This window comes from Melitaea cinxia, chromosome 3 (assembly GCF_905220565.1).
Source record: "Melitaea cinxia chromosome 3, ilMelCinx1.1, whole genome shotgun sequence".
Taxonomy (NCBI): domain Eukaryota; kingdom Metazoa; phylum Arthropoda; class Insecta; order Lepidoptera; family Nymphalidae; genus Melitaea; species Melitaea cinxia.
Genome location: NC_059396.1, coordinates 1,094,641 through 1,122,625, shown reverse-complemented (window position 1 = coordinate 1,122,625; position 27,985 = coordinate 1,094,641). Strand labels below are relative to the sequence as shown.

At 34.1% G+C, this 27,985-nt stretch overlaps 2 protein-coding genes across 2 annotated transcripts; both read left to right on the top strand.

Annotated features, from left to right (window-relative positions):
* The first annotated feature begins 2,311 nt into the window (after nucleotides 1-2,311).
* On the top strand, nucleotides 2,312-13,490 carry LOC123668807 (maltase 1-like). The gene is made up of 9 exons (XM_045602502.1): nucleotides 2,312-2,375; nucleotides 3,671-3,823; nucleotides 4,918-5,097; nucleotides 6,810-6,973; nucleotides 7,388-7,773; nucleotides 9,577-9,778; nucleotides 11,953-12,309; nucleotides 12,641-12,778; nucleotides 13,272-13,490. Exons 1-9 carry the CDS (start codon nucleotides 2,312-2,314, stop codon nucleotides 13,323-13,325), a joined length of 1,698 nt encoding a protein of 565 aa, XP_045458458.1. The 3' UTR covers nucleotides 13,326-13,490.
* Nucleotides 13,491-17,216: 3,726 nt separating this feature from the next.
* On the top strand, nucleotides 17,217-27,418 carry LOC123668797 (maltase A1-like). The gene is made up of 8 exons (XM_045602493.1): nucleotides 17,217-17,430; nucleotides 22,246-22,425; nucleotides 22,625-22,782; nucleotides 23,098-23,483; nucleotides 23,766-23,967; nucleotides 24,043-24,399; nucleotides 25,208-25,446; nucleotides 27,283-27,418. Exons 1-8 carry the CDS (start codon nucleotides 17,217-17,219, stop codon nucleotides 27,356-27,358), a joined length of 1,812 nt encoding a protein of 603 aa, XP_045458449.1. The 3' UTR covers nucleotides 27,359-27,418.
* Nucleotides 27,419-27,985: the final 567 nt, after the last annotated feature.

Sequence of the window (27,985 nt, the reverse complement as noted above, 5' to 3'; positions counted from 1 at the left end):
GATTTAAGCAACACTGTCATGTTTCTTATTCTGTTTTCGACTTTTGATCGAATTTAAATCAAAACTTTTTACAAAATCAAGTTTATTGTTTATTATTAATTACCATTTTTTTTTCTAAGGTGTATATATTATTTTAAGCTGTTCTTAATATTTTTAGTTATAGGAATACATATGAAAGTTAGCATATCACAAAATCGTATTTATGTGTACCTATTTTTTTTAAAGAATATAAAATAATTCTACTAAGGTGATATCTTTTATATTACTTTCCCGATATAAGTTTTAATCGAACATTTATCTTAAATTTACATGTCTTAATCGACAGATATTTGTAGCAAACATCGTTATCAACGACTAAATGACATCCAGATAATAATAACTATTAATACTTGATAAAAAGAACCGTGTGGTGTCGTTGGACACAGATAGAAGCGAAGTTCCTTAATATGTTTGTTATGTTACAAGTCGGTTTATTGACGTGTGTGTGTCAAGAAGTTGAAATGAGGTTTTATATCTTATTTTTTATATTTAAAATTTATTGAAAACTAGCTGTGCCCGCGACTTCGTCCCCGTGGAATTAAAAAAAAAATACTTTTCAGTTCGCAGAGTTACACAATAAATAACTTTCTAAAATAAAAGTAGCCTATGTTACTCCTTATTACATCGGCTATCTGTCAGTGAAAGTTCCGTCCAAATCAGACAGAACAAACAAACAGACAAGACAAAAATTGTAAAAAATGTTACTTTGGTATATGTACCGTGTATTCATATACATTTGGTAAAAAAACGGTTATACCAATATTACAAACAGATAATCCAATTTAATTTATTTGTATAGATGATTTATAAAAATATATAATAATTATCGAATAATATAATAATAATAATAGCAAACCACGCAATAATAATAACAGTCATCACGTAGACACTGGACAATCATCATATTTTTAACGTTACCGACGTCTTTTGCCGGCTAGGGTTCTCCCCACGCCCGACAAGGAACTCCGTTCTAAAATTAAATAAAGCGAAATAAATTTGTTTCTGTCTATTTGTTTATACAATGTAAAATGTTGATTATATATAATGAACTGTTCACTCGTGGCTATTTGAGGAATGAATAAAGCATATATTTCTGAAATAAGCGTATTTGCACAAACAAACGAACCATCGAACTTTTTAGCTTTTTAATATTAGTTTAGATTGTTGACACAGCTTAATTTTTTTTTTTTTTGTGAATTTTCTTTTCGAAATTATTGTAGCTTAGATCGACAAAGTCTAGAATTATTAATGAAACGTTTGAAATGGCAATACGGAATTGAAGTCAAGCAGTATTATGTAAAGTATGGTGGATATAAAGTCTTATAGTAAAATATTAATGTTTTAAAATAATAGTAATTTAGTTTAATATATTTAAATAAAGTTTAATCTTGATAATGTAAGCTACCAGTTTTTTTTCAAAAGAATCAAAATAAAATATTGTTATTTTTCAAGCAGGTTTTAAGAGTAATTTAAAATCGTATCTATATAATATATAATTAGATATATATATATATATATATATATATATATATATATATATATATATATATATATATATGTATATATATTATATAATTTGTATCGCATTTGACATAAGTATACGAGTAAATAGAAGATTCTGCTGATAAGTATCCGAAAAAAATCCAACAGTTACTCTTTTTAAATCGTCAATTATTATAAATTTAGTCACGTCTAGTATAATATAAATAATACTAATAAAATGGTAAGGAAGTGTGATCTACAATCGATACCGAAGCCAAAAATATAGTTTTTAGAATTTTTGTCTGTTTGTCTGTATGTGTCCGGGATAAACTCAAAAAGTACCGCATGAATTTACTTCGAATTTGGCACGAATATTATTAAGAAGTCAGGGCAACATATAGGCTATCACCTACGGGGAACGAGCAGTTAACCTTTATTTCTTCAAGGCATTCTGTAACAACGTGTAATCTAACGACGCATATTTGAATGTTGTTGTTATTATGTTAATAACCATGCTATAAGTTAGCTTCACACTATAAATAAAGATATTCTGTAGTATATTTAGTATAAGCATTGCACCCGTGCGGTCGCTAGTCTAGTATAAAATACAATGTCATAAAACCCACACATGTTTTTAATTATAACTTTAATTTCATTCACGGTCGAAATAAAAAACTGACGTAATCTCACAGAAAAGCTTAAATAAGAAACAGAGGATTTGATAAAATTAATTTAGATATGTGACAATCTTTATAACATCGGACGCAAGTGTGTATTCGAGTCAGTCACGATGCCTTCGTGCAAAGCGTTGAGTGTCACAGCTTTAGTTGGTGCTGTGATCGGAACACTCACAGGTATGAAACACACACTATAACAACATTGTTGTAATTATTGTTTGTTTGACAATATTTACGAGTGTATTATTTTAGCGATCCAGAAATAAAACGCTTTCGTGTTAAACCACGTGTAAAAATAGATTTATTATGAATTTAAAAAGTGTACATGTTTGTGTGTGTGAAATTAAAAATATCATGTATGTTGTTGTTTTTTATTTTTTAATATGTAGACAATATGCAAAAAATTTCCAAAAGTCATACGTAATTGTGTCAAAGTAAGTGGTTACTAAATTGTAATATACTTATATTAATTAATTTTTTCGTGACAATAGTAAAAAAATTTAAGTTGATGAGTAAAATTTTATTTAAATAAAAGCTATGTCATTAAAAAATTGTTTCGGTTATAAAGGCTTTCAGAGAAGAGTATAGGCTATAAAACATAACGTAATGACGCAATTAGAGCATATTAATTAAGAACAAACGCACCAAGTACCAGGGTTGCATACTCGTAAGAGTGTATATTTTATTCAAACTCCGACGTCGCTTAGAAAAAAAAAAAATTGAAATGGGCGATGGCGCGAAGAAACAGCCAGATACAGATTGTAGTATTAAAAAGGTAATCATAGTAATTGATGATGAGGTACGCTGACACGCAGCATATTGAAGTGAAACGTACTATCGGCGTAGCACTCAAAACGTATTGATTAAAAATTCCATATTTTTCAACGCAACGCGCGCAGCTCTTTAATTATACTTAACTGAATTAAGGCTACACTGTGCTGCGCTGCGGTAAATATCGCCTAAAACCCTAAGACTCTAAGACTTTTGCTGAAAATGATATCAGAAAAGTGCAGAGTTGTCATCTTACTTTGTCATCTTGATATATAGGAGGCCGATCTTGATACATACATAAAATTATATACTTTCTTGACCTACTTACAGTTCTCATCTTTATATATTTTAGAAATAAACATGTCTTCATGTGGTTTGTTTGTCTAAGAGTTATCAGATTAAGGTCACGTAGGTAGATCCATAATTTGACGGAAAAATACCTAAATATATCCCATATTGATATATCAATTTTACTTTGTAATCCTAGGATTACCACGTCAGATAATGATAGATAGAGTGCTATCTATTTTATTTATGATCAATTTGATTATATTTTCAAATTTAATCTTATATCTATAAGAATGTATGTTTGCCTGTGTGTCCTTTTTAGTCATGTCATGATGTCACTATGTAATAAAATAAATGTTTTGATCTAACATTAAAATATTGTGCCATTGTTAATATTAGTATTTTATTTTCAGGTGTTCTGATATGGGCGTTGATAAGGAATAATAGTTCTTCTCCTCCACCACCAGAACTAATTCCACTAGACTGGTGGCAGCACTGCGTCCTGTACCAGATCTATCCGCGCTCATTCAAGGATAGCGATGGAGATGGCATTGGGGATTTGAAAGGTAACTTATATATTTTTTCATAAATAACTGTGACTTTCATACTCTTATGTATCACTCGCTCTAAATCGCCTCTCGGGATGTATTTGTGCAAATATTTCGTTCCGGTTCCGAGGCCTTTCTTGTGGATCTGACCGTGCCTCGGAGAGCACGTTAAGCTGTCGGTCCCGGTTGTTATCATATACACCTGATAGCGATCGTTACTCATACTAGGGAGTATATCTGCCAACCCGCATTGGAGCAGCGTGGTGGATTAAGCTCTTATTCTTTTCCTACATGGGGAAAGAGGCCTATGCCCAGTAGTGGGATATTACAGGCTGAAGCGAATCATTGGGAATATTTGGCGCTAACAGGAATGCTTTAAGAATTTCCTGTATTTAGAGCCGAACAAGCGAATTGCCTTGCATTGAATTTGGAATGGCCTTCTCGGCTTCCGTTTTTCCCACTAACTTGGGTATCTTTAAATCAAGAGTGAAGGTAGGTAAGCGCACAACATCTTAGGCTGCATCTTCACTTGCCATCAGGTGAGATCGCAGTCAAGCGCTAGCCTACATATTTAAAAAAAAAAAAATTGCGTTTATGTAAGGATACAAGTAATTTTTCTATAATGATTTATTACCGCTTATGTTAACGACTTTTTGATCGAAAAATTACGATGTATATTATATATTACCACGAGGTTAGTACGTAAAATATGTTTGATGTATAACTGACTACGTCTGTTAATTGTATTTTTAATTTCGGTTAGGCTTTAGATTAAGAACCGCATTTTGAAGTTAGATAGGGTAGGGTTATTTTTTTTTAACCAAATTATGTCAATAAACAGTCTAATTTGGCACTTCGATAGGTTAGGGTTATTATTACTATTTTTTTTTTTTTTAACGAAATTATGCCGATAAACGGTCAAATTTTGAGCTTCGATAATTCGACGGTTCTTAATCTAAAGCCTTTCCATAATTTCTTATTTACCTCATGCTTATTACATCAAATGGTTGAGATAATTGTACATAAAATGTTGTTGAGTCTGAATAGTTGGTAACTTCACTCATAACAAAGTAAACATGTATAATATAGCGGGTAATGATTAAATCTAACAGGAATCACGCAGGAGCTGGAGCACTTCGTGGACGCTGGCGTCGATGCAATATGGATGTCACCGATCTTCGAGTCGCCGATGGTGGATTTTGGATATGACATCAGCAACTTTTACGACATCCATTACGAGTATGGAACTATGCAGGATTTTGAAGAACTCCTTGCTAAGGCTCATGAATTAGGTTTGACAATATAAATATCAGTATGAGAAATTACTTACTCACTTTAGCCTATCGCAGTCCACTGCTGGACATAGGCCTCCCGAAGTTCACGTCAAAAACGGCGTAAACTTGGCACTGGGCAAGCGGGTTGGTGACCGCAGGACAGGCTTTTGTCGCATCGAAGACGCTGCTGCCCGTCTTCGGCCTCTGTATTTCAGAGGCAGCAGTTGGATGACTATCCCGCTATCGGTTAGCTTTTTAAGTTCTAAGGTGGTAGTGGAACTGTTTTGTCCCTTAATCGCCTCTTATGATGAGAAATTACTTAATCGATCAGAAGTGTTATGAATACGAGCTATATGCTAAATTGCCAGTAGTGACGATGTCCTACTAATATTATAAACGTCATAGTTTATGAGGATCGGTGTATGTATTCATGTATGTGTGTATTTACGTATGTATGCATGCATGTGTGTATGTAACTATGTATGTATGTATGTTTGTTACGTATACATATATAACCTAGATAGGTGAACATCTAGAATAACACGAGCTACCTTTTATCCCGATATTCCCCCGGGATCGGGAATTATGTAGCTGAAACCGCGTGGCACAGCTAACTACACTCATTATTATTCAGCGGTATTGCGAATTGTATGTTAATGACGAAGCAAAAATAAAGTAATTTTGGGGACTTTGCGGGGGTTATAGATAAAGTTACAAGATCAGATAAAGCTACTCTAAAAGATAAAAGTTATGTTTTTATTTAAATATCTAAGAAATACAGCGCTTAATATCTAGTAGAAATAATCTTATATCGGATCTGACATTAAATACGATTCATCAGGTTTTCGTAATAAAATTAATTTACGATAAAAATGTTTTAGTAAATTAAATTATCAAAATGTTTACGAAAAATCTTTGATATGTATATTTTTAATTAATAATGTCACTGAGTATAAAATAATTTACAATTTCGATGGAGTTTGAGATAATAATATATTAATATGCATTAGACAGGATAGTTGATCCTACACTTGTTACCTACACATGGCTGTGACCTTTGCGGCGCGTTGGCGCAACGGTCACAGCCATGGATTGTACCTGTTACACTGGCAGTTGCGGGTTTGATCCCCGCACATGAAAAACGTTTGTATTGGCCATACAGGTGTTTGCCGTGATCTGTGTGCTTGTGCAGTCCTTGTGGGTCTCCCCACCGTGCCTCGGAGAGCACGTTAAGCCGTCGGTCCCGATTGTTATCATGTACACCTGATAGCGATCGTTACTCATAGTAGGGAATATATTCGCCAATCCGCATTGGAGCAGCGTGGTGGATTAAGCTCTGATCCTTCTCCCACATGGGGAAAGAGGCTTATGCCCAGTAGTGGGATATTACAGGCTAAAGCGTTGTTCAGTAATATAATGTTAAACGTTCCAAAGTAATTGTTTTACTTAATTAACTCTTCTCTGTAAAATTTGTTCGTTAAGCTGGTGATAAATATTATAAGATAATTCGTAAAAACTAATACCATAATACAGTTGAACAATGCAATTTTATCGAAATAAACTCAAATCCATTTCCATATATTACGTGAAAGCGTTACAAAAATCTTTCAATCCACGAGTCAATCTATGCTCATACAATGTTGCCTTTAAAACATTAGTAAAATATTCTCTAACTAGAGATTAAGAAAGCACCTGTGAAAGCCAACTTAAAAAATCAAGCGTGTTTACAGGTATTAAGGTCTTACTGGATTTCGTTCCAAACCATGCAAGTAATGAATCGGAATATTTCCAAAAATCATTGGCAAGGGAGCCAGGTTTTGAAGATTTCTTCGTTTGGGCTGACGCTCAGCCAGATCCTAATAATGCAACCAATCGTCTACCACCATCAAATTGGGTAAAATTATTGTTATTTTTAAAGCTATGACAAGTTTATACGAATGCAATTGGGTGAACCACAAAATGTACAGACTAGACATTTTATCTAGCCGAAGACGGTCAGCAGCGTCTTCAGTGCTAGTTCTGCGGTCACCAGCCTGCCTGCCCAGCGTGGTGTTTATGGGCAAAGCACGTGAATTCACGTCATTTTGGTGCGAACACTTGGAGGCCTATGTCCAGCAGTGGACTGCGATAGGCTGAAGTGAAGACATTTTATCCTAGAAAACTAACAATATAGCAATTTACCTAAAAAAATTAATTGTAATACTTGAGTTATATTTGTATCTCTGTAATAATTGAAAAAAAAATATATTTTAAGAAAATTGTTACCTGGAAACATAGTTGCTTTGTTACGTATCGATATCGATTCTAGGTAAGTCAATTCGGTGGTTCAACGTGGGAATGGAGAGAAGAACGTCAGCAATACTACCTCCATCAGTTCGCTGTTCAGCAAGTAGACTTCAATTTCAGAAACCCAGCCGTAAGACAGGAGATGATCAATATTATGAAATTCTGGTTCGACAAAGGTGCTGACGGATTTAGAGTCGACGCTCTTCCCTATTTAATGGAAGCAGATCCAGCAGATCATGGCGGCAGATATCCTGATGATCCTTTAAGTGGACTTCCACAGTACGAACCACACCAACTCGGATACACAATACCGCTATACACAAAAGACCTTATCGAATTGTACGACGTTGTATATGAATGGAGGGAATACGTGGATCAATACATTAGAAATACCAGCGGCGATACTCGGTAAGTCGTTAAGAGACTTATATATGAGGAAGTTTGCTGTGAAGATAAAACAGTCAATGACAAAAGTTTTAATAAGGATCTTATAACTCAGACACTCTTCAGTGGGGCCAGGGTTCTCGAAAACTTTCCAAGTATAAAAAGTTGAAACCATCATATAATAAATCATACAATAATAAGTTTAGTTTGTGGCTGTTTATATTAATTTTAGATACAAAAGTGACTTGATATCTATAGTTAGAGTACTAGTTTTGACAACTATTGAATTATTTATTCGTACAAATTCAGTAACTACAAAGTGTATCAAAAGTTAAAACAAGATACGAATTACTTGTTTATTTTTTGTCGCTACTTATTATAAGGTTATCGGCGTCCACTGCTGGACAAGAGCCTCCCAAGTTTGCGCCAAACTTTCCGGTTTTTCACAGTCCTCATCAAAACTAAATGTTTCTATCTAATTGTATGAGTCCAGTTCAAGCACGAAATACATCAACTTGCAAATGTAATTTAGCCTATACGTAAAAAATTGCCGAGACAAATCTTGGGCTAGAATTACATCCTGAATGATCTCCAAACTATTTAGATCTCAATTCTTTTGACGGTAAAATTGACAACGACGCATTTTTTTATTATATTTCACAACATCCAAGCGCTCTTAATTGCTTATACCATTTATACTACATAAAGTATTCGTTTTATTATCGACGTAAGTTTTTTACCAGTAAGAACGATGCATTATTCAGTACTGACTTTAGCTCTCCTTTCACATTTATGTTTTTGATGAGATAGATTATTTTTACAACTGTGCTTTCTAAGACCTTAATTAAAACTGAGTTTATTATGATTTATCATGACAATTATCTTTCATTATTACAGCCTATACAGTCCACTGCTGGACATAGGCCTCCACAAGTTTAAGCCAAAAATAACGTGAACTCATGTGCTTTGCCCTTTAATTACCTTTAATCGGACAATTACCTTTAATCGGACTTATATAGTTATAAAGATACAAAAATAATTCAAAACTGCGTTCGAAGACTTTTAGAAAAAATAAAAAAGACCTTTTCCACTATACTCATTTTAATGATACAAAAACATATGGGTTAGAAAATCGACTAGCGACCTATCTTACACTTTCATTTAACGTTTACTAAAAATTGTATCTCAAAATGGATAGACAGCTCGTGAGTACAGGTCTCCTATTACCAAAGTGCTCGAACTATTTCAGTGCGAATCCCCGGAGATCGAAATATTTTATTCGAATATACAGTGAATACAGACACACCGCTAAGCTGTAGCGCACAAGAGGCATCACGTAAGAGCTTATCCGCGCCAATCATACAAATTCAAAAGCAATTCAATTTTATCTGTTTGTATTACAAATTGTACCCTAGGCTTATAAAAGACAGGCAGAATAGGATTTGAGAATATTTCTACTCATCTTCTACAAAAGTTTGAAGTATATACCATATATTTAAAAGCTAAGTATATATTTGGGGATAGAGTCGGTCGAGAAACTACAACATCAGTCAGAATACTCTTAAGTCCAAGAAATTTCAAAAAAACATGTATGTACCATACGTAGTTTTAGCCTAAGCACCCATTTTATGTTCACTATTTACCAAAATGTCTATTTTGTCCTTGATTGATTCAGTTTGTAATAGTTCTGGGTATTGTTTTCTCTATGCGGGAGAAGGGTCGAAGGTTAATCCGTCGCAGTTTGGGGATTATCTACTACTCAATATACTACTAGGTGCCCATGATAACTGGAACAGCTAACTCTTAATGTAATCGCATTTGTTCCAGAGTACTTTTCTCGGAGGGTTATGCTAACATTTCCATGACCATGCTGTACTACGGTAACAATGAAGGGAAAATTGGCGCCCATTTCCCATTCAATTTCGACTTTATAACGGACCTCTCGGCTGAGTCTACCGCCAGAGATATCGTCTATACCGTCCTTAAATGGCTGACTTACATGCCATACGGGGCCATTCCTAACTGGGTGGTAAGAATTGTATTCCATGCTATAATGTTATTTAAGTGCATAACAAATATCAAATAGACTACATAAATAAAAAACTTTCTTCTTTAATTGGGTCACTTATAAATGTTTCAAAATGTATACCTAAGAAAATAAAATATAACATCTACAATTCTTTAGTAAAATCGCATTTATTGTATTTAATAGAAATATGGGGTAACACTGGCAAAACAAAACTACAAAAACTTCAAAGAAAACAAAATAAAATAATTAAAATACTTTTTCGATATCCGCCTTTGACACCAACAACTACACTTTATAAAGAAACGAATATTATGAACCTACGACAACTTTATGTGTATAATTCTTGTATTTTTGTAAGAAAAATTATTAGTAAATCCATGCATTCTAATTTGATATTTATAAAACAAAGCAGTAAACGTAGCACCCGTAGACCAAGCTTACTAGTTCTTCCAAAAGTAAGAACCAAATTTGCAAAAAAAAATATTACTTTCGATGGAGCACAACTTTATAACAAATTACCTTCTTATATAAAAAATATAAGCTCAGTTAATGGATTTAAGTCTCAACTATCTAAGTATATTTTAGAGAATACCCACTTTTATAGTGATTAATAACAAATATAAAACGACTTATTTATACTATAATCCGTTAACTAAGTACCTACTTATAAGGCGAATATTTTTATTATACATTTATTATGTTGTTCTCATGTAAGTGAATTTTCTTTTTGAGAATAAATTCTTTAAACCTACAAATTGTGTCAAGTAATAACCTTTGCGTATTATTGTTTATATTTATATTTTTAGTGTACATCTGTAAATTATGATTATTAGTATTGAAGGACTTGTTCCGTACATTATTCGTAGTTCACAACACACTATATGACTTAATTTGCTGAGGCATATACATATATCATTATATATATGGCATTCCCCAAGCTGCATATAACTAAATATAATAAATAGGTGGCGATTACTAGCGCGACCCCATCTCGCCCCACCCAGGCGGGCGACTGCTCACACGTGGTGGTTTTTTTAGTCAGTAGGAGTCTGACATAACCCTCTGGCGCCCCCGCTCTGGAGGGTATCCATGATGGATTTTCCCCGCGTAAAGAAAATGTATAATATAATAAATAATACAGTAATATTTTTTTTAATTCAAACCAGTAGTACCCGAAGACATTCAAACAAACAAAAAAACTCGTACCTCGTCATCTTTAAAAAATATGGCTTCGTATAATATATTATATTTCACAGAGGTTTAGTGACTGTAATAAAAACTAAGTGAATTTCAATGTCTCCAAAAATAGTACTATTTATCATATTGATCAGAAATAACCATTAATCTTATGAAAAAATAATAATAATGACTCGAATACGACATTTTTGGGGTGATATTTTACGTAGATAACGATTAGAACTACTGTAGCTATTACGACATTTTGAGTAAAACAAATATACTTTTACTAGCTGTACCACGCGGTTTCACTCGCTTTCATTTGACGAAACAACCTACAATATTATAGAAATAGAAAGGAACACGTTTATTTAGGACACCACACGAATCGCAGACAGTTTTAACAACAAAAGATAAATACATAGTAAATAAAACAACTTTTTCGGAATTTACCGCGGTTTATTAGGTGTTTAGGCCCTGCGGTCACTACTGCGGTCACAGGCGGGCGCCTGCTTAGCGTGGTGACTATGGGCAAAACACATGAGTTCACGGCAGTTTTGGCGCGAACTTGTAGAGGCCTATGTCTAACAGTTGACTGCGATAGGCTGCGATTAGGTTTTTTTACATTTCGAATACTTTACTGCAACCGTGGTCACGAGAGAACTGACGTTTGGAGTCCTCCGTGTTAAGAAAAAACCGATAAACTCCGAAAAATTTGTTTCATTATAATGAGTGAAATTGGCGTGGACATTAGAAAATAATAAATAGTAAATACAAAAGAAATAAGGTAAAAATGTCAAATCCCAGTAATATCAGACAACATAAAAATCGATAGCATCAAAAACACAAAACCATTAAAAAATGTGAAATTATGTAGCCTCCCGCAGTAAATGGAGTATGGAACAAAAATAGTTTATCAATACGAATCAGTAGTCCTGAGAATGGTATATATAGTTAATGTTTTCCATAAGTTACAAAGATACCTCTTTTAATTTCAGTTCGGCAACCACGACAATAACCGAATGCCGACCAGGTTCCGTGAGAATATGGTTGACGGTCTAAACTCCTTGAACATGCTTCTCCCTGGAGTCGCTGTCACGTATCAAGGAGAGGAGATAGGTATGAGAGATGGTTACGTCAGCTGGGAAGACACTGTCGACGTGGAAGCCCTAAACCGTGGTGACAACGAAACCTACCTCCTGTATTCAAGAGATCCAGCTAGGACACCATTCCATTGGAACGATTCTACAAACGCTGGCTTCTCTACTGCGAATAGAACATGGCTGCCGGTGGCTGAAGATTATCCTGAAAATAATCTCGCTAGCCAGAAACTCGCTCCACGTAGCCATTTCAAGGTATAGTTAGAAAAAAGTCCAGAACTTTTATTTTTATGTTTTCATTTCTTTGTTACTTATTAAAACAAGTATTAAAAATGGATAAAATTCTATATACTGACAAATATTGGTTTACTTTTACAAAGCTGCAAAAGTATTGCAAAAACATAAAAAAAAAGAAAAATAACAAACGATTAAGAACATTTCACCTTGGCTTAAAAGTAACCAAATGGAAGATAAAATACTTATCGCCGAAAATGCTCTCATTCAGCTTGAGCTGCATTTGTTGGACGTGGCGCTTTTCTTCCATGAAGCCATTTATTATTTTATTACATTATGTTTTTTTTTTCAGGTATACCAAGCTCTAACAGCTTTACGCAAAGAGGAAACACTGTCGCACGGTGAATATGCGATTAGAACTTTATCAGACCGATCTCTATACTTGGTGCGGTACCTGAGGACCTTCGACACCATCGTTCTATTATTCAACGTAGCCAACACCACTGACACCGTCTACCTCAGCAGAGTTCAGCATCTCAAACTACCAGCAACGGTTTATATTTCCAGCGTCCATTCTTCAAGAAACGCGGGGTAAGTTGAAAACAACCTCAACTTTTTATGCATTCCTGGTAGCCACAATACATATTTACATTCCGTGACCTTGAATCCCCTCAATCGCCTTATCCATAAGTAAAATGCCTATTTTTACTCGCGATTTTAGTTGATCTATTGCATTTTTTTTAAATAGTGGTATAGTTTGACATGAAAACTCTAAAAGTAAGACTGTGTATCAGATGAAAAGCATACTCACCTGCTATACAAAATAATTCACTAATTAAATATCTCCAATTTGTTGACGTAATGCTCTTGTGTCGTAACTGTCAATCTTTTACTGCCATCTTAATGATTTCTGAAGGACTTTATTATATTCTACGATTATATCAATAACAAATAATTCTAGCACTACGATCGAAGACGACCAGCTGACTTTGGCACCTGGAGAAGCGCTCGTGCTAAAAACTGAACCCGTTTCATGAAATCAACAACGAGATGAAGAATTCGTTTATTTATCAAACTACTTTCAACAATTGTTAAGAAAAAATCATACAAACAAATTTAATATTAATTAATGTAAATATTACTTCAAGATACTTATGACATAGTTTATAAGCATTAAAAAAATTAATTAATTATTAAACTCGTTTTTTTATGCAAGCTTAATAACGACATCAATTCATTTGAATTTCATCTGATCCAGAAATGCAAGAGAAACATCTAAATCTCGAAAACAACCTTTGTTACATACTAGCGACCCGCCCCGGCTTCGCATGGGTGCAATACTGATTCTAAATGTAAAATAAATATTTGAAATGTAAGCTGAAAAATATGTGTTTATTTACGACATCACATTAGAAACCTCTAAAACTATCAGTGTTCCTCTACTATATTATGCATGTATTATACATATAAAACTTTCTCCGGAATACCCCTATTTACCAAAGAAAACCGCATCAAAATCCGTGAATAATACCTATACATCTGTGACACGACAGGGATTACACTCACGACCATAAGGACAAAAATTAGATTTGACGTTTTGTCTGTATTAAAATTTTTAATAAGCTATGGAGTTTATTTGTAAACATTTTAAAAGTTAAAATATTCACAAAGCAAACCCAAAGAGCTTGAATTTCAAAATTCCCAACACATTATGCTATAGACATGAAAATAATAAACATTATACAAATTTAAACCATTTACGTAAAGGTTCGCTCTTCTCAAAGCTAGTCCAATGTCAAAGTTTACACATATATACTCGTAGTTCGCATAGTTTAGTTTGAAAGTGTTTATAATGTTCGTAAAGCCGCTGGCTTCGACATCAAACGCGTCGCGGTTTCAGACTGCCGTTGTTCCTTTTAATAAATACATTAAAATTTTCTGTAGTTCAAAATTGTTTTAATAAATCAGGTATATTATTGTATGTACAGTTAAATAAAATGTTTCGACTGTATGACTTGATTCCTATGTTCACCAAGCACACGGTCGTCTTTTCTTAAGGTTTATTTTTGGCCAATGTTTTAGCTGAAAATCAACTGATATTACATATTTGTTTTTTAAATATACGTATAAAAACGCATATGAAATTATATTTAAATAAAATTTAGGCATTCTTAAGATGGGAAGCCAGCCCATAAGTCTTGTAATATAAAGCAGGGTGATTGCCAACAAGAAGATGACATATTGATTAATTTATTCTATTTTCATATTTCCTTTATCAATAATCTACAACCCTAATACCTCAATAAAAAATAATACGTTATGAGTAAGTATTTTATTGTCTCTACATCTATACATATAAATGAAATGAAAGTGTCTGTCTGTGATTTCAAAACAACAGTGTCTTTTCATGTGCATTTAGTTATTTACGTACACGATACTAAAACCCAAAAAAACGATTTTAAAATTTATTTTTATGGAAAAGTTTTTATGGAACTTTTACTAGAAAACGGAAGAGGTTATGGAACAATAAATAGGCTACTTTTTATCCCGGGTTTCCCGCGAAATCGGGATTTATGCAGAAAAACCGTGTCGCCCGATTACCTGATAGATATGAAATTGCCAAACGCTATTAAATACAATGTTTGCGACCAAATCTATCTTATACATCTCTACTAATAATATTATAAAGCAGACAAGTTTGTTTGTTTGTCTGAACGTGTTAATTTTAAGAACTACTGGTTCGAATTGGACAGCTCTCTTTTGTATCTGATAACCTATTTACCGAGAAAGACTATAAGGCTATTTGTTCCTTAAATTAACGTGGGTGAAACCGCGTAGTACAGCTAGCTAACATTAAAATAATGGCCCGATGACATCTCTTACTACTTTTTTTTTCAACTTATTAAGCAATACATAACAAATACGTTATAGCTTGCAATTTAAGTACCACGAAAACCTCCCGGGTTTATCTAGGTACAGAGAGTCACTCAGTTAATTCAGTTTTTTTTTTTGTTAAAAATATTTTTTTAAACATGATTTGTTTTTCGTGGTACTCTTATACATTTCTTGCAGTTCTCTAGGCAGTTCGTTAACATATTCAGGTATTAAATAGTCGTCAGTCCTCTTTCCATACTTATTGTTAGTTTTTGGTAAGTGGTATTTAAGGTTTGAATCAAGTTGACGTAAGCCTATAGGTCTTAGTTTTTCATTTCACAAGGTTGTATTATTAATTTGGGTTAGAATAGAAAATTTAACTTTATCATATAATTATATTCATAACATTACAATGATTATAGTTGTTCTTATAATTATTAAGTATGCATTACTCTCCTTATTCTTCTTTCAACGTGAATGGTCATCCTTATTTGACGCGGCACACGTAACGATCTCGATAACTAGCGGCACACAAAGATAAGTTCGAAAGCAATTTACTAATCTATAACACAATATTATAACATACTATATAGCGACCATGGTCACGGGACTCGTCGGTCGAAACGTATTATTACGTAATATAAAACAAAGCCGTTCCTCGCTGTCTGTATGGTTAGATCTTTAAAACAACGCAACGGATTTTGATGCGGTTTTCTTTAGTGAATAGTGATTCCAATGGAAAGTTTGTATTGCATAATATAGTAGAGGAACGCTGATAGTTTTTGCAACCGTGCGAAGCCGGGGCGGGTCGCTATGTATAAATTATATGCACTGATCTAATGTTTCTATTTTAAATAAAACAATGGTCTGTATATGTAACAATTTACTTGTATATAATATAATTATTAGAAGTCGATAGTTGAAAGTATCAATGAAAACTGATTGAAAAATTTATCACTCATCATCACTTCAGCCTATCGCAGACTGTTCTGTCTGAATTATGTCTCCATATTAGCCCTATAATCGCAGCTGTTCTAATGTCACATGGATAAAACTGCGTGAGTTGGCTAGCCACATTAATCTATATATTAATAATACGTGAAACAAAAACTTTGTACCCTTTTATACGGAAATTGCGCGGATGGAGAAGTATATTTTGCACACTTATACTTCATGTAGAGAAGGAGTGCCGTTCAAATTATATATAAAAAATACATTAAATACATAAAAATACATTTAAAAAAACATTACGCACACCACCATGTCTTTAACTCACACACGCATATTAATTATTATTTACATTAAAATTATAATATATAATAGCGTGGTAATAATTTATCAGCACTTATCGGATGATTATTAATTTTTATTGAATTTATTATTAAACGACACTACAATAAAGAAATATAAAATATTTATTACTTTAAACAGATATAATTTTTCTATGACTTTGTTTCTATAATTCTTGAGATTATTAGTATTTATTTTAGGTTAAGTATACTACGCTAACAACCGCCAAAACGCATAGGAGCAGCGTGGTGGATTAAGCTCTGATCCTTCTCCTACATGGGGAAAGAGGCCTATGCCCAGTAGAGGGATATTACAGGCTGAAACTTAAGCGTATACTGTCCTAAAAGTCCAGGACCAAAAAGTCCTGAGAAGGATTAGGGGAAACGGTCGGAAACGCACTTGCAATCTTCCGTGTACCAGACGTCTACAGGCTACGTTACACGCTTATCCTCAGACAGAACATACGCTTATTTTCAATCAGTACTATTAAAGGAATTAAAACGATAAAATCCGAAAAAGTTGTTTCATTACAATTAGTGCCGCCAAAACATTAGAAAACAATAAAAGAATTTCAACTTACTTTGACTAAAATGTACCAAATATGCTTGTAATAATACCAATAATTGTTATATAAAAAACAACACATTCAATTTTTTATTACTAGTTGTTATAGTGCCGACTGATAATATTGTCCCCCACAATAACTAATCGCAGTATTGGTATTAAATATAACAATATCATTTAGTAAGCATTTGGCAGTCAGAATGCCGTCATGTTTAAAAATATTGGGCATCTCGTTTGTTGCAATCGTTGTGGTAGGCGCGGTGGTCGGTAGCATAACATGGGCTGTCCTGGCCACCAGACCCCTACCACCGCCGGAACTTAGACCACTGGACTGGTGGGAGAATACCATCATTTATCAGATATATCCAAGGTCGTTCATGGACAGCGATGGCGACGGCATCGGTGATATCAATGGTAAATATAATATTTTTACTATGTAGTTGCAGGGTGATATATAAGTTTATATATTTTCACTAAGTATTGGCGACCTTGTTATCGTGATGCAACCCGTTTCTACGGTAGTTTCTTAATATATTCATAGCAACTTCAGCCTGTAATATCCCACTGCTGGGCATAGATCTCTTTCCCCATCTAGGATAAGGATCAGAGCTTAATCCACCACGCTGCTCCAGTGCGAGTTGGCGGATATATTTTCCCTACTATGAGTAACGATCGCTATCAGGTGTACATGATAACAACTGGTACCAACGGCTTACCATGCTCTCCGAGACATAGTGGGGAGACCCACAAGGACTGCACAAACACCCAGACAACGGTAAACATCTGTATCATCATCATCATTATTTCAACCTATGGCAGTCCGCTATTGCACAAAGGCTTCCACGAGTTCGCGCCAAAAATGACGTGAACTCATGTGTGTTGCCCATAGTCACCACGCTGGTCGGGCGGGTTGGTGATCGCAGAACCGGCTTTGTCGCGCCGAAAACGCTGCTGCCCGTCTTTGGGCTGTGTAGTTCAAGGCCAAAAGTCGATGGTTATCCCGCTATCGGCTTTATAAGTTCCATGGTGATAGTGGAACTGTGTAATCCATTAGTCGCCTCTTACGACACCTACGGGAAGAGAGGGGGTGGCTATATTTTTTACGGCCGTAACCACGAAACACATCTGTATTTGTATGGCCAATACAAATGATCAAACGAATGCTTAAATAGTAATATTTATATATATTGTAGATAAAAAATTGTAAATGTAAAATTTTCCGTAACATTTTATTTAAAAAAAAGTTAATTTTAAGGCAATTAAATCTTTGAAAAGTTTTTAAATTAATAGTATTTATTAAATAGTGTGTAATATAGATAGATAGTCACACACAACACACAAATGTATTGTGGAACCGGGTGGTAAGAGTAAAAAGTAGCGTGCAAATAAAGGCATAAATGATGCTTGCCGCTAAGCACCGCGCCGTCTAGACTTGTATACAATACACGCTTTAAGCAGTGTTCGTTTTTGAGTCAAAGAAAAAACTAAATCCCGACCAATTCAAATCAACTCATTTTTTCTCTAAATAAAATCATGATTATGTTACTAACTTTACCATATTACTAAAAAAATAATTAATTATCATTAAACAGTAATTTTACAAAAGTAATTTTTTAAAATAAGAAACTGAAAGTGAAAACATTTTTTTTTTAAGTTTCATTTAATTTAATTTCATAGTGACGACTATTACTTTGACTATTTATGCGTAGAGCAGGATATTCACCATGTTTCCGATGGCCTAATTTATTTTCCCATATTTCGGAACAATTGCAAAAGGATTTTTATTAGTTGACTCACATTAAAGTTAAAGGAAAAGAAAATTTAATTTAACTGGATGTCACTAAATATGGCGGATAGAGAATGGCCATTTTTTTTATACTTTATGATATAATATATCAATATTACGGGCGGACAGACGGCACACCATAAGGGACAGTGCAGAATGTTGCAGATTAATTATCTAAAAATATTTAACTTGGGTTTTAATTATTACAATGAAAAAAGTTTAACCTACCAACAGTAGTACTTCACCAAAATCGTATTATCTAATATATAATATTCTCGTGTCGCGGTGTTTGTAGTTAAACTCCTCCGAAACGGCTTGACCGATTCTCATGAAATTTTGTGTGCATATTGGGTAGGTCTGAGAATTGAACATCTATTTTTCATCCCCCTAAATGTTAAGGGTAGTCCAACCCAATTTTTTTTAATTATTTTTAAATATTTTTTTTTTTTTTTTTTATTATGATTTAATCTGAATCTCGGAAACGGCTCCAACGATTTTCATAAAATTTAGTATATAGGAGGTTTCGGGGGAGATAAATCCATCTAGCTAGGATTCATTTTTCGAAAATGTCGTTTTATCCTTGTTTTTAGGCAATGAAAAAATGGCTACAATATCATTAGAATACGAAGATAAATTTCGCATTTGTCAATAAAGTTGTAATAACTTAGTGGGAAATCGGCCGGTCGTGACCGACCGTAAAGACCACGGTTCAAGTCCTCAAATTTTCAGATCGAATATTATTTTTCTTTTTTTTTCTAATTGCACTCGCTATTTTTTATTTAAATAGCCAGTGCATATTTTATATTATTATGTCGGTAAAATCAAAAAATATTATTACTATTTTATCAATATGTAATTCGTATTTTTTTTATGTCACTTAGGTCAGCAAACAAGCGTACGGCTCACCTGATGGTAAGCGATTACCGTAGCTTATGCCTGCAACACCAGAAGCATCGCAAGCGCGTTACCGACCCAATCCCCAATCCCCCCAGGAGCTCTGGTCACCTTACTCATCAACAAGAACACAATACTGCTTGAAAGCAGTATTATTTAGCTGTGATCTTCTGTAAGGTCGAGGTACTACCCCAGTCGGGCTGCTCCATATTTTGAGCAGGAAATTCCTGCTGTGCCCTACCTCAGTTTTTAAATATGATTTCCAAAGCACATGATTTACCAAAAATACCGAGCTAAGCTCGATCACCCAGGTACTTATTACTAAACTACGAGAAGGTTCTGGAACATTTAAATTTAAAATATATGATAAAAAATAATGTTGTAATTATTTATCAACACTTATCTGACGATTATATATTTTTGGAACGTATTATTAAACGACACTACAATAAAGAAATATAAAATCTTTATAACTTTCAACAGATATAATCTTTGTATGACTTTGTTTCTATAATTCTTGAGATTATTAGTATTTATTTTAGGATTAGTATACTACCCTAAAAGTCCTAGAGCAAAAAGTCCCGAGCAGGGTTAGGAGGTACGGTCGGCAACGCACTTGCAATGCTCCTGGTGTACCAGACGTCTATAGGATACGGTATCCGATTATCGCCAGGCCGAACGTTGCTTATTTACAATTCTAGTACTATTAAAGGAATTAAAGCGATAAAATCTCAAAAAGTTATTTCATTATTCAAGAAAACAATAAAAGAAATTATTAAACTACTATTAATAATCTATACTAATACTAGCTTACTTTCACCTACATGTGTCATATATAAATCTCACATCAATAAAATATGATGAATACGATGACATAGAGTTGCCTGCTAAAAATCTGGTTTCAATGGTGGTTACCGAATATAATATATCATATAGCCTTAGCAGGAAATTTCGCAGGATCTTTAACATACTAAAGAAGATAATTTTTTAATTGTTATCCAATAAGCAGATAAGTGACGATGACTCGTGACCATGTCATTGGACAGTCAAATATGGGAACAAAGAATGACCATGTAAATATCCCGTTTAACGTATAACTCATATAAGCTAATCATATCCATCAACATTCTAGTTGAATCACCATTCACCGTGTTACCACACGAACAAAAAGTATTAATACTTTTATTATCTGACTTATGCGCTTTCGATAATATCACGCCTTATTTAATCACTAATCTATTAGGATTACTGTCGAAATAATTTTAATTTCTTCCGTTATAAATTTCACTGCAAATTTATTTTGTTGTTATATCAGAGTACTCCTTATACAGGCTGTTTTAGTAGTATGTGTAATCGAATAAAAAATAAATGCAGTTGCAATAAAGAAATACCGTCAGCGTAGGACCACGTCCTATCTTGACTAGGAAGTCACATAACCGTCTATCTGCAGTTTTATGTAATAAATTGCCCGCAGGAATGCATGATTTTTGACACAAGGCATAGGCAATTTAGAGCCTGTAGATGCTCATTTTAAATAACAAAAAAACGTGTAAGTATAGGAGGGTTTAGGTCTCTGTTTATTAACATGGCGTTTTGAATCAAGTGCTAGAAGTAATAATAATAATAATAATAAATACTCTTTATTGTACACCACAAAGAAACATTACAAAAAAAGTGATACATGAAAAGAAAGATGTACAAAGGCGGTCTTATCGCTAAGAGCGATTTCTTCCAGACAACCTTTGGGCATAGGACATAGCGAAGAAAAAGAGAAGCGGGAGGGAAGTGTACAAACAGTTGATAAAGAATTGGCGTATAGTTAAGAAGAGAGAGTTAGAAGTCGATTTTCTTCAAATGATTTAATTTTATAATTGATAGTAGATCGCCAAGATGTCCTATTTAATGCGAGTTCCTCCCAGCTTTCGGGATTAATAGCACAAGCATTCAAGTTTCTTTTGAGCACATCCTTATACCGTAGATGTTGACCGCCGTGCCTTCGTTTACCCTCTGCCATCTCAGAGTAAAAGACCGCTTTGGGTAGACGGCGGTCATTCATGCGAACGAAATGCCCACACCATCTCAGCTGTCTCTGGATAAGCAAAGCCTCCACTCCACACATTCCAGAAAGTCGTAGGACCTCGGTATTTGGCACATGGTCTTGCCATCTGATCTTTATAATAGATCTCAGACATTTTAGGTGAAAAGTGTCAAGCTTTTTCACATCTGATTTGTATATTAATATAGAATAAAAAAATGACCAATTATTGTTTAAATGACAAAATAGTGCCTTGCCTTGAAGAGCACGCTCAACTTTCTGTCTTTTTTGTCATACACACCTGATAGCAATCGTTACTTACAGAAGGGAATATATCTGCAAACTTGCAATGAACAGCGTGGTGGATTAAACTCTGACTTTTATCCTTAATAAAGAAAGAGGCCTAAGCCAGACAGAGTATTTACAAGCTGAATCAATCAATCGAAATAAAAAAATAGACTAATTAATTTGTTTGCATTTGCATCCTATTACAATATTTTTATTATAATCATAGGTATCACATCAAAACTGGACCACTTAGTTGAGGCTGGCGTGGGTGCTATATGGATGTCGCCCGTCTTCGTCTCACCTATGGTAGACTTCGGGTATGATATTAGCGATTTCTATGATATTCAAAGAGAATATGGTACTATGGCGGACTTTGAAGAATTGGTTGAAAAGGCACACAGTCTTGGTAATTATAATTCACTTATTTCCTTTATTTTGTCTTTGGTATAATTTTCAACCCTAATAATTTTTATAAATTCTAAGCGTCCAATCAATTATAACGTATTTTTTTTATATATATTATATTATTTTTTAGTCACTAACTTCAGTGGATTTTGTTTGTATTTGTGTTTGAATTATTTTTTTTCAATATACTAATATTTTAGGTATCAAAATCATTCTCGATTTTGTTCCAAATCACGCCAGTACTGAATCTGAATATTTCAAGAGATCTGTGGCAAGAGAGCCCGGGTACGAGAATTATTTTATTTGGGCCGACCCTGTTGTTACCAATACTTCTAACCGAGAAGTCCCTTCCAATTGGGTAAGTACACATCCAAATTAATATAACACAAGTCCCTCATAACAACTAACAAATTTCAAATGAACAAAACAATCTTTGAAACTTGGTTCATTTTAATCGTCACTATTTTAAGTCGTCTAACTATAAAATAGGGACAAATTTGCATTGTTTCTTTTCTTCTTCAGTTTCTATTTTGTCGTGTACTGACTAATTTAAAATTAATTGTAACTAGAACAATTTAGGAAGTTTTAAAACTGCCAGTATTTACTGCGCTTGTTCAAACTGTCTTCAAAGAGAAAAAAAAGATCAAAAATAAATTCTGTAATTTGTTTTCAGATCAGTCAATTCGGTGGTTCCGTATGGGAATGGAATGAAGAACGCCAGCAGTATTACTTGCATCAATTTGCGATAGAACAAGCTGACTTTAATTTTAGAGAACCAGCAGTTAGAAACGAAATGCTTAATATAATGAAATTTTGGTATGAGAAGGGAGCAGACGGCTACAGGTTGGATGCTCTGCCGCATATGTTTGAAGCGAACCCTGATGATCATAATGGCACATATCCCGATGAGCCTTTGAGCGGAAACCTGTTCGTAAGACCGGATCAAGCTGGTTACACGACACAGGAGTACGTTAGAGATCAACCAGAACTTTATGATGTGGTTTACGAATGGAGAGAAGTCTCTGACAGATGGACAGAAGTAAACCAAACTGACACCAAGTAAGATTAAAATTTTTACCACTTTATTTTTTTTTAAATCGGGAAATCTGATTCCTAGAAGCAATTTCTTTTAACATACCCAAGTGTTTTTGGAATTATTTTTATTTACTATTAATCTAACATCGGGTTTGAGTAGTTCATTCAATGAATCCTTTAGTAAATATTTATTTGGGTCAAACGGACGTTTATGTACACTCATATAAATATGTTTCCTCCACCCTTAGACTGTAAAACTCATTCCGAGCTTAGTGTGTTTGTTTTCATTAATGGACTATATTTTAGGATATTGCTAGCAGAAGCATACGCCAATATATACAATACGATGCTCTACTACGGCGACGAAAGAGGCAGAATCGGTGCCCATTTCCCATTCAATTTCGACTTCATCACTAGTTTGTCAGCAAATTCGAATGCTCGGGATTTCGTCTATATAATCCTACATTGGTTAACTTACATGCCTCGAGGACAAGTTGCTAATTGGGTCGTAAGTATAAGTATTACATAAATACTATTCACAACTGTATAACGTAACAGTAATAAATAAAATATTTTTTACAAGTTCGGAAACCACGACCAGAATAGAGTTCCTTCAAGATTCAGACCAAATATGATGGATGGTTTAAACTCTTTGAATATGATGCTCCCAGGAGTCGCTATAACTTATCAAGGCGAAGAAATTGGTATGAGAGATGGTTATGTCAGTTGGGAAGATACAGTAGACGTGGCTGCTTGTAATCAAGGAAACCCCGATAACTACTTAGAGTTCTCAAGAGACCCGGCTCGTACTCCTTACCAATGGGATAATACTACCAGCGCTGGTTTTTCAACAAACGCAACCACTTGGCTACCAGTTGGTTTAGATTACATGGAACTAAATTTGCAGGCACAAAGAGAGGCAGAAAGAAGTCATTTCAAGGTATTTTATAAAACTTTATGAATTTTAAGGAATCCAAAAAAGGTTCAAAAATTATGTTACTTTTATGGTAATAAACTAGTCTATTACGTTGACAAACAAAAATTCAAATACACACCTAGTTAACACATACACTAGTATATTGTTTTAAACTAACGCGATCGCTTTTCATATTTAAACTAGCTGACTCGGCAAACGTCTTGCCGCTAAACACTATTAAAAAATAGGGGTTGGTTGAAAAAGGTGAAAATTTAGGGTTGTATGTATTTTTCAACGCCAAATCATAATAAAATAAAGAATAAATAATTTAGCTAAAAATTAAAAAAAAAATATGGGTGGACTACCCTTAATATTTAGGGGGATGAAAAATAGATGTTGTTTGATTCTCAGACCTACCCAATATTCACAAATTTGCACACAAAATTTCATGAGAATCGGTCAAGCCATTTCGGAGGAGTTTAACTACAAACACCGCGACACGAGAATTTTGTACATTAGATTTATATTCGTTCGGATGTTTACCACGTTTATTGTTTTGTTGAGGTCCCTAATTTTGGTTTTAATCGCCATGATCACGGGGAGTCTGACGTACGACTAATAGGAAACAATAAACGTGGTAAGCGCCCGAACAAATATAATTTTAAACATACAGTTATTAAAACACAACACAGGGATTAAAAATTAAATTATACACCATTATTTTTAGATTGATCACGATATGATTGTTATCCTCTTACAACTCCTCTCGCGTTGCAAATACTCATAAGTGCTAGCCTAAGCACCAGCAATAATAAATATTACTGTTTTAAAGGTGTACCAAGCTCTGACGAAACTGCGAAAAGAACCAACATTATCACACGGAGAATACCACATCGAAAGTCTAACGGCGAATACCCTGGTGCTCGTGAGATACCTGCGCACCTACGACACTTACGCCCTCGTCTTTAATGTGGGTCAGGAACAAGACGCAGTTGACCTGTCTGCAATATCGTTGCTAAGAGAACCCTTGACCGTCTATATATCAAGCATACACTCAAATAGGAATGTGGAGTAAGTATTACAGTGTTTTTAATCTAATTACTGCTAAAAAGTACATCAATATTTTACTGCTGTTGTAAAAGATTTCAACGTAATATGTGTAATGAAATGATTACTTATCTCTAGTAATAAATCGGTAGAATATTTTTTTGTTTGATCTCATAAACTTGTTTCCAAATTTGTATGAAGCAAAACTTTTTTGGAATTGTTGTGATTTGAAACTCGATGAAACGAAAATGTGATCATATAAAGAAAGAAACATACAAATTTTATAAGAGAGAGTGAGATAAAAAAACATTACTGCTCAAAACGCCGTGATCATTGTTGATAGAAGTTTAACTTTTTTATTTTACTTTGTTCACAAATCATCAAAAGCACTTTGAATTATTATTTTACAAATTAAAAAAAATAATTTTAATTAATTTAATATAGTTAAACGTAAAGCTAGCACTGATTCCGAACGTAGATTCTACAGAAAGAATCGGCCAGAAATTCCGCAGTTACTTTTTAAAAAAAGAACTTTGTTTTAATAAAATAAGTTAATCTTGAATGAAATATAGAAAACAAAATAGACAGAAATTACGTCTGGGAATACCCAATTCTTACTAAACCTTTCATCTATACCTACGTGGTTTATTCTTAACGTATTTCTAGGGCATCCAATATAAGACAATATTTTATGTCATACATTACGAAGATACCATATCAGGAACTTATTTCTTCAATGCTGTATTTTCTGGAATTTACTTATATTTAGGAGAATGGTATATTTTGATAAATGCATTCAATATATTTTAATTTTTATTCTAAGACTGTTTCGTGAGAAAAGTTTTTCGCGATTGCGATATCCTCACGACGTAGTCAGATTAGCCCCCTCCCCCCTCCATTCAAAAACCATATAATAAGTCCAGCAATTGCTGTTTTGCGGACCATTTGCGCCCCTTTGTTATAGCGCCCGGGGCTTTATAAGCTTCTTGCCCCCCCCCCCCCCCCCCCCCCCCACTACGCCACTGTTGCCGAGCACGGAAGGAGTTGATATAAATCGTTATCAGTACATTTTTATCTTAATTTTCTACTGTTACTTTCAGTTTATTTATTTAAGTACCAGCAGGAGATACAACACTGAGCACGTATACTGGTTCCCATCATTAAGCAATAAATTTTAGTTCGCAACTTTTTTTTTAACCTTGGAACTTAAAAAGCCGACCGGTGGCGGGATAACCATCCAACTGCGGGCTTTGAAATACACAGACCGAAGACGAGTAGCAGCGTCTTCGGTGCGACAAAGCCAGCCCTGCGGTCACCAACCCGCCTGCCCAGCGTGGTGACTATGGGCAAAACACATGAGTTCACGTTATTTTTGGCGTAAACTTGTGGAGGCCTATGTCCAGCAGTGGACTGTATAGGCTGTAATGATGATGATGATGAACTTTTTAAAGTAGTCACAATAATGCCAATTACAAATTTGGAAAAACAAATAAAAATCGACTCAAAATAATAATTCAGATACAATTAATATCTATCTATTATTTTTATTTACAACTTTATCATTTTGTCCTCGACCTTACAGAAGATCACAGCTATATAAGTGTTCCTGTTGGTGAGTAAGGTGACCAGAGCACCTGTGGAATTGGGGATAGGGTCGGCAACGCGCTTGCGATACTTCTGGTGTTGCAGGCGTCTATGAGCTACGGTAATCGCTTACCATCGGGTGAGCCGTACTCTCGTTTGTCAACCTAGTTATAAATTACTTAAAAAATGATTTGATTCTTCTGTTGTATTATATTGAGTGTGAACAATTTATTATTATTTATGAGTAATTAAATTAATTTCTTTTTTTTTTTGCAGTGATACCATTCCACTGGAAGGCAACCTTACTCTTAATCCTGGAGAAGCTCTTGTACTACGAGGATCGCCTACATAGAAATAACTATTGTTATGATGTATAATTTTAATAAATAATGCATTAATAAAAAATAAAAAACATATTTTTATTGGTTATATCACCAAGACCTGAATCTACAATATTAAATAATTGTGTTTGCTGGCAAATGAAAAAAAACCGACTTCAATTACATCGACAAGTAATACAACGTAGGTAGACGAAAAAATTGTCAAGTAAATACGCATTATCAAAGATCACCCCAAAAGTTGTGATCAGATCTCGATGAAATTTAAATGTGACCTTATGATAAACATCAGCTTTCGATTAAATTAAAAATCATCAAAATCAGTAAAAAGTTATGCGGATTTTCGAGGGTTTCCCTCGATTTCTCTGGAGTCCCATCATCAAATCCTTGTTTTTTTTATCATAGTACCACACTTAGGATACCTCCTTTCCAACAAAAAAGGAATTATCAAAATCGGTTCATAAACGACGAAGTTATCCGAGAATATTTTTAGATTCATTTTTAGAAAATGTCGTTTTATCCCTGTTTTTAGGCAATGAAAAAATGGCTACAATATCGTTAGAATACGGAGGTAAATTTCGCACTTGTCAATAAAGTTGTAATAACTCAGTGGGAAATCGACCGGTCGCGACCGACCGAAA

Bases quoted from the DNA above. Each gene is read 5' to 3' on its own strand.
- LOC123668807 (XM_045602502.1), top strand. From the start codon at position 2,312: ATGCCTTCGTGCAAAGCGTTGAGTGTCACAGCTTTAGTTGGTGCTGTG. The intron at 5,098-6,809 runs GTTTGACAATAT...GCGTGTTTACAG, and splicing joins TGCTAAGGCTCATGAATTAG to GTATTAAGGTCTTACTGGAT. The intron at 6,974-7,387 runs GTAAAATTATTG...TATCGATTCTAG, and splicing joins GTCTACCACCATCAAATTGG to GTAAGTCAATTCGGTGGTTC.
- LOC123668797 (XM_045602493.1), top strand. From the start codon at position 17,217: ATGCCGTCATGTTTAAAAATATTGGGCATCTCGTTTGTTGCAATCGTT. The intron at 17,431-22,245 runs GTAAATATAATA...TTATAATCATAG, and splicing joins CGGCATCGGTGATATCAATG to GTATCACATCAAAACTGGAC. The intron at 23,968-24,042 runs GTAAGTATAAGT...ATTTTTTACAAG, and splicing joins GACAAGTTGCTAATTGGGTC to TTCGGAAACCACGACCAGAA.